General features: G+C 45.1%; 1 protein-coding gene across 1 annotated transcript; it reads right to left on the bottom strand.

Moving 5' to 3' along the window:
* On the bottom strand, positions 1 to 9510 carry LOC101475637 (uncharacterized). The gene is made up of 6 exons (XM_004572053.4): positions 9178 to 9510; positions 8801 to 8910; positions 7813 to 7936; positions 6246 to 6371; positions 1923 to 2376; positions 1 to 1819 (listed from the first exon to the last, which is right to left on the bottom strand). Exons 1-6 carry the CDS (start codon positions 9508 to 9510, stop codon positions 1356 to 1358), a joined length of 1611 nt encoding a protein of 536 aa, XP_004572110.1. The 3' UTR covers positions 1 to 1355.
* Positions 9511 to 9569: the final 59 nt, after the last annotated feature.

Below are 9569 nucleotides of genomic sequence, written 5' to 3' on the forward strand. Positions count from 1 at the left end.
ACTAGTTAATGTATTTATTACTTAATTAAGTTTAGTTTAGGTAGCATATACATGTCTGAGCTTTACAAAGGGTCTAATCACACAAGCCAAGGTGTGAAACTGGGTGTGGGTCACAATCAGCCAGAGTTTCGGGTGAGCTCATTGTGAAACCTGGCCCCACCCGATCATGTGATTTCCTGAGGTCAGAGGGCCCAGGATGTGAGTGGGCGTTAAGGCGTCTGGGAAGGATCTGGATTATAGATGGCAGACAGTTGGTGTCGTAAGCCCCGCCTCTGTTCAAAGATGGTCGCTCACAGTGGACATAGATGCTTCTTTCACTCCTCTTTCAAACCATCTGTCCTCTCTGTCCAAAATGTGAACATTGGCATCCTCGAAAGAGTGTCCTTTATCCTTAAGATGCAGATGGACTGCTGAGTCTTGTCCTGTGGAGGTGGCTCTTCTGTGTTGTGCCATGCGCTTGTGAAGTGGCTGTTTGGTCTCTCCGATGTAGAGGTCTGGGCATTCCTGGCTGCACTGATGCTGCGACTGACTGAGGACCTTCACACACAAACAGCATCTACATGCAATGCATCTACCTCTGCATTAGTCTGACAGCGGTGAATGAGTCTGCTTTCACAAACAACAGCACAAATACATATACAGGAAATGCTGCATGCTGGTCACAACCAGAGCCAAAAATGGGTCCCACTCATGAGCTCTCTTCATTTTCTTTTAATTTATTCATTTATTTTAAATAAAACATGATTATTTATTGATGCATTCAAGAAGTTTACATTACATTATATGGCTTTAATAATATACCAAAGGTATACAGCTTTGATTTTGGTCATTTAGGCACAACAATCACAATTTAACATTTTATAAAAAAATGATGATAAGACTATCTGTGCTTTATCTGCAGGAAAGAAGATCTTTGATCATTGTAAACATACTTCCATCGTTGGAAAGAGACAGAAAGCTGCCGTTCGTGAGGAGGGGTCAAATTATGAGGCTGCTGTAAATAGCACAACATACTGGTTAATTAGCTCAACCACCTAGCAGTAACGCACGTTTTGCTCTTCAGAGTGCCTCCGATGATTTAGCGGTTAACACGTTCCCTTGCAAATCAAAATGTCGCAGGTTCAATTCCAGCTGAAGACAAAACTGCCTTGGAGGTTGTGTCAGGAAGGGCATCCAGCATAAAGCTGCCCAAATACACTGAAACTATGAAAGCGTCATCTTGACAAATGAACGTGACTGGATCTGTGTGGCGCTCTGCAGCTGGACAGCAGAACAGGGTCAAAGTGAGAGAAGGAAGAACACTCACACTCCCACAGCACACTTACACCTCGGCTCAGCTTGTTTGCACCTGCTCTTCAGTCTCTGCATTGTTCCACTATAACAAAGCTCTGCGCCACCTGCTCCTCCTCTGCTGGGCCAGCGTCCTCGTCTCCAGAACCGCCTGGATCTCCTTCCCGCTGCCTCTGGGTGTCTGCCGTACTGTCGGCTGGAGGCGAGGGCTGACACTCGGCGGGCTGCTGGTTCGTCACTGTCGCGTCACACTGTTGCGGGCTCGTGTGTGTGCCGTCGTCATGACTCAGCGCTGAAGCTTTTCCCACCACTGGCTTCCTGAGGCTTCTCTTCTTTGTTTCTGTGTTTGCTTTTCTTATTTGTTTCCTCCTGTCTTGGTTTGTGTTGTCCCCCTCTTTTCTTGTTGTCTCATGTTCATTTTCCTGCACTTGTCCCATCCACTCCACCAACCCTCTCAGCTCCTGCTCCTCCTCATCCACGGAGCTGAGAGAGGAAAGCTCTGACTTGACCGGACTCTCGTCTTGTGTCCCTGTGAAAATCAGCGTGTGTCAGTTAAGTGCTGGAGGCTGTTAGGGCACCCTTGGAGCAAATGACAAATTTTGTTGTATTCTGAGTGTGTGAGTGTGTGTTACCAGTGTCGTGCTGTGTTGGAGGCTGTGCTGTGGCTCCTGCTCTGAGTGTGATGTGGAGGGAAATGGCCTTGGGGCCACTGAGCTCATCATCCACTCTGCTTCTGTGGGTGTCGCTGCCGGTGTCCCCTGGAGCGCTTGCCCCTCCACTGTTCCTGCCTCTCCGACTGCCGTCCAAACTTTGCTGAGCTTTGCTGTCGTCGTTGGTAGTGAGCACAGGTGCAACAGCAGTGCAGGGATTCTCGCTGCAGTCTGTCTTGGGCAGGTCAGCGGCACTCACAGCTTTAGTGCTGCTGCAGACTTTGTGGGGCTTGTCTGGAAGCAGGGGCCGGCCCCTGATGGCCAGGTCAGGGTAGGTCCTCTGCATCTCCATAATAGACGGGTCTACACTGCAGAGGTGGTAATGCTGAGGCTTAGGCTGGGGGGTTGTTACAAGCCTGGTGTCCAAGTACAGTACCTGGCAAACAGAACAGGTGATTTAGTATTGTATCATTGTAGTTTTACCTTACAGTATAAATAACATTTAGCTCACAGGCTGGCCTCTTAACGTTCACCACACTTTCGTTTATGCTCTTCTGACTGTCAGCAAGATGTCTGAAGCGCCTTCAGGGCTGAGGAGCTTCAGCTAAACGGACTGGTAAACGCCTTTCTGCTCTAGCTGAGCACTCAAAGCATTTTAAACAACTTTGTGCTTTCATTCCCACACATTCGCTGTGCTGCTTGTGTCTGAGATACTCACTCCTCTCTTCACTGCAGATGGCCCATTGCATCTGTTCATTTTCCAAAAATATGAAAGCGGACTTAAACCATCGATCTTACGGTTGTCTTTTTGGTTTTTCCTGCCTTTTCCCCAGGTCTGTTTCTTCCTCATCACTACACGCTGCTTTCTTATCTGGGTTAAAGGCTCCCCCTTCACGTGTTCAACACGGTTGATAGCTAAAAGCTTAGTTGATATAGATATCACATGGAGCCATTATTTTAAAAAGCGTCTGTTTTTTTAATATAACATGTGATTGGCATTTTAAAAGAAAAAATTGTTCATGCCACTGAAATATCTTACATACAGGCTTCCTTATTTTAGGCTTACAGTATTTTCTGCACTATAAGGCGCACTTAAAATCAACATCGGCCTTATGTATGAATCCTGGTTGTGCTTACTGACCTCGAACCGATGTTATCTGCTACACAGCGCTCAGCAATCTGTCAAAAAGATCTTAGTCAACTTTGCTAAGCTACGAAGCCGCACTGCTTGATGGACTGTCGCAGCATTACGACTACTGTAGTCAGGAGCAGAGATGGGCAGTTACTGTAATCTGATTACTTTTTTCAAGTAACGAGTAAAGTAAGGGATTACTATTGCAAAAACGGTAATTAGATTACCGTTACTTTCCCGTAGGAACGCTGCGTTACTGCGTTACTAAAACCGTGATTTTTCTGCGAGAACGTCTCATGACAGTGATGTAAGCGAGCGCGCCGTTGGTGACAACAGCTGTGTGCAGATCAACAATGGATCACATATCGAGTGCAGAGAGAGTATGAGCGTGCAGCGTTTAAAGCGTGGAAGTACTGACCTTACTTTGAGTTTGATTCCATAAAAAGTGACAAAAACATTAGTGTCCGCTGTGCGTGGGAAGAAAACTTCTTTTTACAGCGAAAAAAACCCTAAACTTCCAACAAGCACCGAGTAGCTACGACGTGATGGGAAACTCACAGAGAAACTCACGGATTCTTCCACTGACCGCGGCACACCTGCACCAGGGTAACCCTCCGCCTGCCCCACTCCTGCTTTACAGGTGAAAATAGAGCAACAGGACCGCTGAGTCTTTGACTTTATTTATTTTCTGCTGTGTTTTACTTGCATCTGTTTGAAAGACTGAGTGTAAACACACAAAATATTTTATTTTATGTGCTGGAATGTGCAGAAAATAGGTTTAAATGTTAAACAAATTTCTTCCAGTCAGAGAATGTTGCATATAATTAAATTTTTGCTTGATGCATAAAGTTAAAAGATTAAAACTAATAAAACAAGTTTTAAAAAGAGACTTTTCCATTTGATTACATTTTGTATGATGGATTATGCAGAAAAAGTAGAATTGGGCTGAAAGATCTATCGCTCTATCACCTACTCAGGTTGTAAATCCTGTTTTTAAAAAGTAACTAAGTAACTAAGTAATTAATTACTTTTGAAAATAAGTAATCAGTAAAGTAACGGGATTACTTTTGGGGGGAAGTAATCAGTAATTAGTTACTGATTACCTTTTTTCAAGTAACTTGACCAACACTGGTCAGTAGCCTTGCGGAGTAATCTGGGTCCTAAACTCCGTCTTCTTCAGGTCCCAAAGTCAAACGAACACTGTGGCATCACTGAGCATTGAAAACTGTCTAAATTCTTTCACCTTTAATAAAACGATCAGCGTTGCTGCTTTACCAGGTGTAACAATTAAGTTAACATCCAGGCGTCCATGAAAACAGGATTTATTACATTTAACAGAGTTGTCCTAAATGATTAAACATGCAACTATTTTGCTGGTAATACCTGAAATGAGTAAAGAAAATCAACAGCCTATTTATGCAAGATAATTCATAATTTTATTGGGGGGTTATATTGGTTGGGTCTGATTATTGGGGGGGGGTCATAACCAACCTAACCCCCCTGGAAATTACGCCCCTGACTGAAGTTGGGCTAGCTGGTATATAATGATGTGCTATGGGATCGCTAGCAACACAGCTATGTTAGCATAACATAAACAGTGAAGCTGCAGGATGAACGCTAACCTTTTTCCACTCGATAAAAGTTAACGTGAAGGCTCCTGATGGTTAGAGACAAATGCAATCGCATGGCAGGATGCTGTACACGGACCAAACTTCAGTCAGGAGAACAACTGAGATAATCCATCCACAATACAAGGTTAGTCATTAATGTACTGCAACAACATGGGAATAGAGCAGCTGCCAGAGAATTCAGCATTAATGAATCAATGGCACAGAAGTGGAGGAAGCAAGAAGAATGAGTTGAGTAATGTTTGACTTCTCTGATTTTGTTTCGCCTTATGTATGAAAACAGACCCGTTCATCGGCAGCGTGCCTTATAATCCATGCGCCTTCTGGTCTGAAAACTATGGTATTTGTAGAGGCCTCTAAACCTATTGCTCTACATACCACAGCAGTATGGTGGTCCAGTGTTCTTTCTTCATGTGTTAGACATCAGTCCAGCTGTTTCCCAGCTGTGTTCCAGCTTCGACATGTTGTATTCATGTAACATAAATAATGCTGCTGAGTTTACTGATGAAAACAGATTCAGTTTTATCTCAGGCTAAAGAACGAGTCTTTAAAGGAACTATCCGAGTTGCCTTGCCGTGCTGGAACACCACATTGCACTGCCAGAGGGTTTCCAGAGTAAGGTCAGGTTTAATAAGAGGGCTGAAGGGGCAGCAGACATGGGGAGCACAGTGGAGCAGTGATTAGCACTGATGTGTCACAACTAAAGGCTCCTGGTTCAGAGCTGTGTGCGGTACGTGTTTGTGGTTTGAAATGTGCCAGTACTGTGATGCAGGTGTGGGGGGATAGTTGGGTGTGGCTTCTAGTCTAAGGTGTCCACAGCATGAACACTGACACACGACTGCAGTGCTGCTGGAGTTGAGCAGAAAAACACAAAATGTAGAAACGCGATGGCGCTTAGAGCTCGACCTGAGGATGGCTGTGTGTAACTGCGTGGATCTAGCATGTTACACACAGGACGCTGCCTCGGCCTGAGACAGGCAGACTGCGATTTACCATTAGCTGCTGAAGATGGCCTTTCTGTTGGCAAGAAGGAATAGCTATTGAGGTCGCTGCCATTACAAGTAGCTTTTCCACACTTCGATCCTGTGGAGCTGCAGATATTCAATAAAGTCAAACAGGTGGAAGCAAGAAACTCAACTTTAGCTCCAGTTAATGTTTGTCAGACACACATTCAGCTATTTTTACTTGCCAGTATCATGAAAACCACCAGAGAAGGGTCGGTGCGTGTGCTGAACGCTGGGAGAAGCCTAATACTGAGACCCTACTTATTTAAATGCTTGGCTGTGATGTGCATGAATGTGTCCCAGCACAAACAGTAACACCCGGCACCCTCAGCAAGCTTCATTCATAAACAGCAAACTGAGCTGATTCTAATGTAGTTTAGTTATTAAGCTTTGTCAGTCACTCTTATATCAAATATCGTGTGGGTGCTTATTTTAAACTGTTGGGACTTGTTTTAATGAATGCACACAGTATCGTGTGTCTTCAGTCGGTCTCTGTAAAGCACTCTGGGAAAAGCTGCAGGTTTCAGGAAGCAGCAGCTACCTCTTTTTTATCCTCCTCCGTCTTCTTTTCCTCCTCGTCCTCCGTTTGTTCCGTTGCCGTCCTGTTTTGCGTGCATTCAGTCAGTTTCACAGCTCGCTCTCGTCTCTGAAGAACATCGAGCCACTCCTGTAAAGTAAGACAATCACCGTCACGTGGCGGTCAAACCAAACCCATCTAGCGTGACCTCTGACCTGCCGTCTGTGTCACCTGCACATCCTCTCCCAACAGCCACTCCTGTGTCAGGCTGCAGCCTGATCTGTGCTGAGGGATTTCCCATGATGCTTTACTGATTTCTATTCTGCCCCCCTCTCGTACTGATTGCATGCTCGTTACCTCACAGCACAAAGCACTTTGCTGCTGTGTTTGAGTAAAAATCTGATTTAACTGAATTGAATAATGCTTCAACAATAATAATAATAATAATAAAAATTAATGTATTTTTTGTATACTTTGTTTTTTCTTTCTCTGATTTTGTCTCTACATTATTTCTTTGCTTACTTTTCTTTTAGAGCCACTTAGTGTAGGAATTCTGTATTAATTCCCAGGAGATCCTGAATTGTTTAAGGTGAGCAGGGGTCAGATGGAGCAAGGCAGCAACATTGGGGAATTCTGCACACATTCAATTCAGAATGGGCTCATATTTTCTCTTTATATGTTTCTATGTTCTATTAATAATAAAATCTGGCTTTATGAGGTTTGCAAATCACTGGATTCTGGTTTCATCTATATTCCACACAGCTACACAACCTTTTCACAATTGGGTTGTATTTGGCAGCATGGAGCCGTTTTCAGCAGTTGTTATTCTGGGATTCATGACTTTATTCAGAGCAAAGTATAAAACACGACACTTCCTCCTCACACTGCTGAATATTAGAATGGAAATGTGCCAAAGCTGAGCAACCATGAAAAGTTACAGTCATTTAGTATTTCATGGTGACACACTGAATATGCCACGGCTCCAAGGTTCCACCGTTTAAACTCACAGCTTCAAAAAGGGAGGAAATAAAAAAGGGGATAATTTATGGGGAATGATCAGAGGAGCAGGGTCCAGGAACCAGGTTTCACTCTCAGCTCTGAGTTTGCTAACTGTGAGATGAGGAAGAGACAAAGAGTTAAGCTCAACTCTGCATCAGTTACTGTGGTACTCAACCTGCTGGCCGGCAGGTTTTCTTTAACAAATTCGGAGTTTCTCCCTGACTCCGCCTTCCTGCTGCAGCTGAACCAGCTGACGGACACCCCTGTTCACAGAATTCATGTGTTTACAAACGTTGAAATCTTAGTTAGATGTTAGTTATTTTTCTTTTTAACAAGTGCTTTTATAATCAATGAGCCATCAGTGTAAGCGCAGAGACAGCGCTCACATCAGGGATTTATTATAGTCTCTGTGAGTCTGTGCACAACTTGAACTTCAGTATCTTGCCCGAGGATGTTTCAGCAGGTGGACTGGAGGAGAGCTGAGTACAGCTGCTCAGCCCTACTAACTTACCACAGTGGCTTAAAAAACAATCGATGTGATATACTGTAACGTAACTGATGAGACGATTACTAACATGAAACATGGTCATACCTGTGGTCTCAGTTGATCCTCCTGAAGTTCCAGGAAGTGGTTACATTCCACTCTGGCCAAGAGCAGCTCAAAACCAACGAGCATGGCTTTGTCTGCATTAACATCCTCACTGAGCCTGTACTCACTGAAATGCATCAAACAGAACAGAGACAAAGTGATGAGGAGAGCAGAACCACAGACGACTGAGGTGGCTGCAGCTGTGCGGGTAGAGTCTGCTAATCGCAAGGTTGATACCTGTCTGCCAATTATTCTTGGGCAAGATACTGCAGGTTGGGCTCTGATGCATCCATCACAGTGCAAATCTTAGATAGAAAGCACTTAGGTACAGATAGTGTGTAAAATCTGAACTCGGGTTTTTACTTGGTCTCAGGAACCTTTGTAAGAAAAGTGATCCTATGAAAGTCAAGTCAAAGAACCTCGGCTGACCAAGGCGTGTGCTGGAGGTCAATAAAATAAAATATATTTATAAAAAAATATCCATCCATTCGCTTCCGCTCATCCTTTTCAGGGTCGCGGGGCGCTGGAGCCTATCCCAGCTGTCATATAAAAATCAGACTGTCTCCAGCTGCCTGCTGTGTTTTGGAGTCATTTATTCTGAGAGGGACACATATGATATATGAACAAGCTGAGTGTCTTGACACATGAAAACATTCTTGGGGAATTTTTGGAAAGCTTTGTATACACGTTGTGTCACCAGGTGTCGCTTGTTACGTGTCCACGTGTGGAATTAAAGTGGTAAATGAGCTGGACTTTTCTATTCTGAGCACTCAAACTGCTCTCTACTACAAGCCTCACTCGGTCACACATTCAGACCTGAGCACCAGTGGAATATTCACACACACACAGCTTTGGGATCGCGTCCATTTAACCCGCTCTACCTCCTGAGTCACAGCCACCCTAAGGAGTCTACGTTTGTCCTGACAAAGAGCTGTGCAACCTTGTGGATTAATGTCTACAGTTGGTGCGTCACTCTTGCGCTGGTTCTTACCATTGTTTGGGGTCTGTATGAGGCACATAACCAATGGAGGCCAGGACAGACTGTATGGTGGAATTGCTGAAAACTGGCTCAAGACAGTAAACAAATGGAGCCGTAAATGTCTGAAAGAGAAAGAAAACACAAACACGGTTCATCTGTTAGTACACAGGCTCAGTGATCACTTCCGTTTGGCCTGACACAGCTGTGAGCAGAAAAAAGATAAGCGTCACTGGGCTGTTGTGTGTCCACTCACTGCTACACAAGCAGATGTTGTGACACGGTGTGGTTCAGCTGAATGACATCTGCAGTCACAGTGTAACATGTCAAACGAGTATCAAGTGTACTCCTGTACAGAGCCGCTGTGCGGGAAACGCGGCGCGTCTTCTGACCTTTAGTGTCCTGATTTCCTTCTTCCATGGCTGCAGGAACAGGTTGACGCACAGAGTTTCCAGCACTTCTGAGGCTCTGATGAAGGCGGACAGGTGTTTCCTGAAGTCGCTCTGAGCCTCACAGCGCTCAGTCACAGCCTGGTAAAAGGGGAACATTGTGAAAGTCCCGCCGGTCTCCGCCTCGCTCAGTAGATACTGAGCCGCCCTCTTCTGCAGCTGGGGGTCGCGGCACGGCCCGACCTCTGCCCGCTCCTCCAGGTAACACTTGACATAGTCCGCGTACACGTCCCCGCGGGAAGGAGCCGGCCCTCCTGCTCCGGTACCGTCCTTCATGACCGCCACAGCGACGAGCCCCACCACCTCGGACTAACGAGGAAGTGTGGCAGTCCGAC

This window comes from Maylandia zebra, linkage group LG13, assembly GCF_041146795.1.
Source record: "Maylandia zebra isolate NMK-2024a linkage group LG13, Mzebra_GT3a, whole genome shotgun sequence".
In the NCBI taxonomy this organism is placed as follows: domain Eukaryota; kingdom Metazoa; phylum Chordata; class Actinopteri; order Cichliformes; family Cichlidae; genus Maylandia; species Maylandia zebra.

Coding starts and splice junctions, on each gene's coding strand:
- LOC101475637 (XM_004572053.4), bottom strand. CDS start 9,510: ATGAAGGACGGTACCGGAGCAGGAGGGCCGGCTCCTTCCCGCGGGGAC. Junction 7,937..8,800: donor CATACAGACCCCAAACAATG/GTAAGAACCAGC, acceptor GATGCATTTCAG/TGAGTACAGGCTCAGTGAGG. Junction 6,372..7,812: donor AGGATCAACTGAGACCACAG/GTATGACCATGT, acceptor CTTACTTTACAG/GAGTGGCTCGATGTTCTTCA.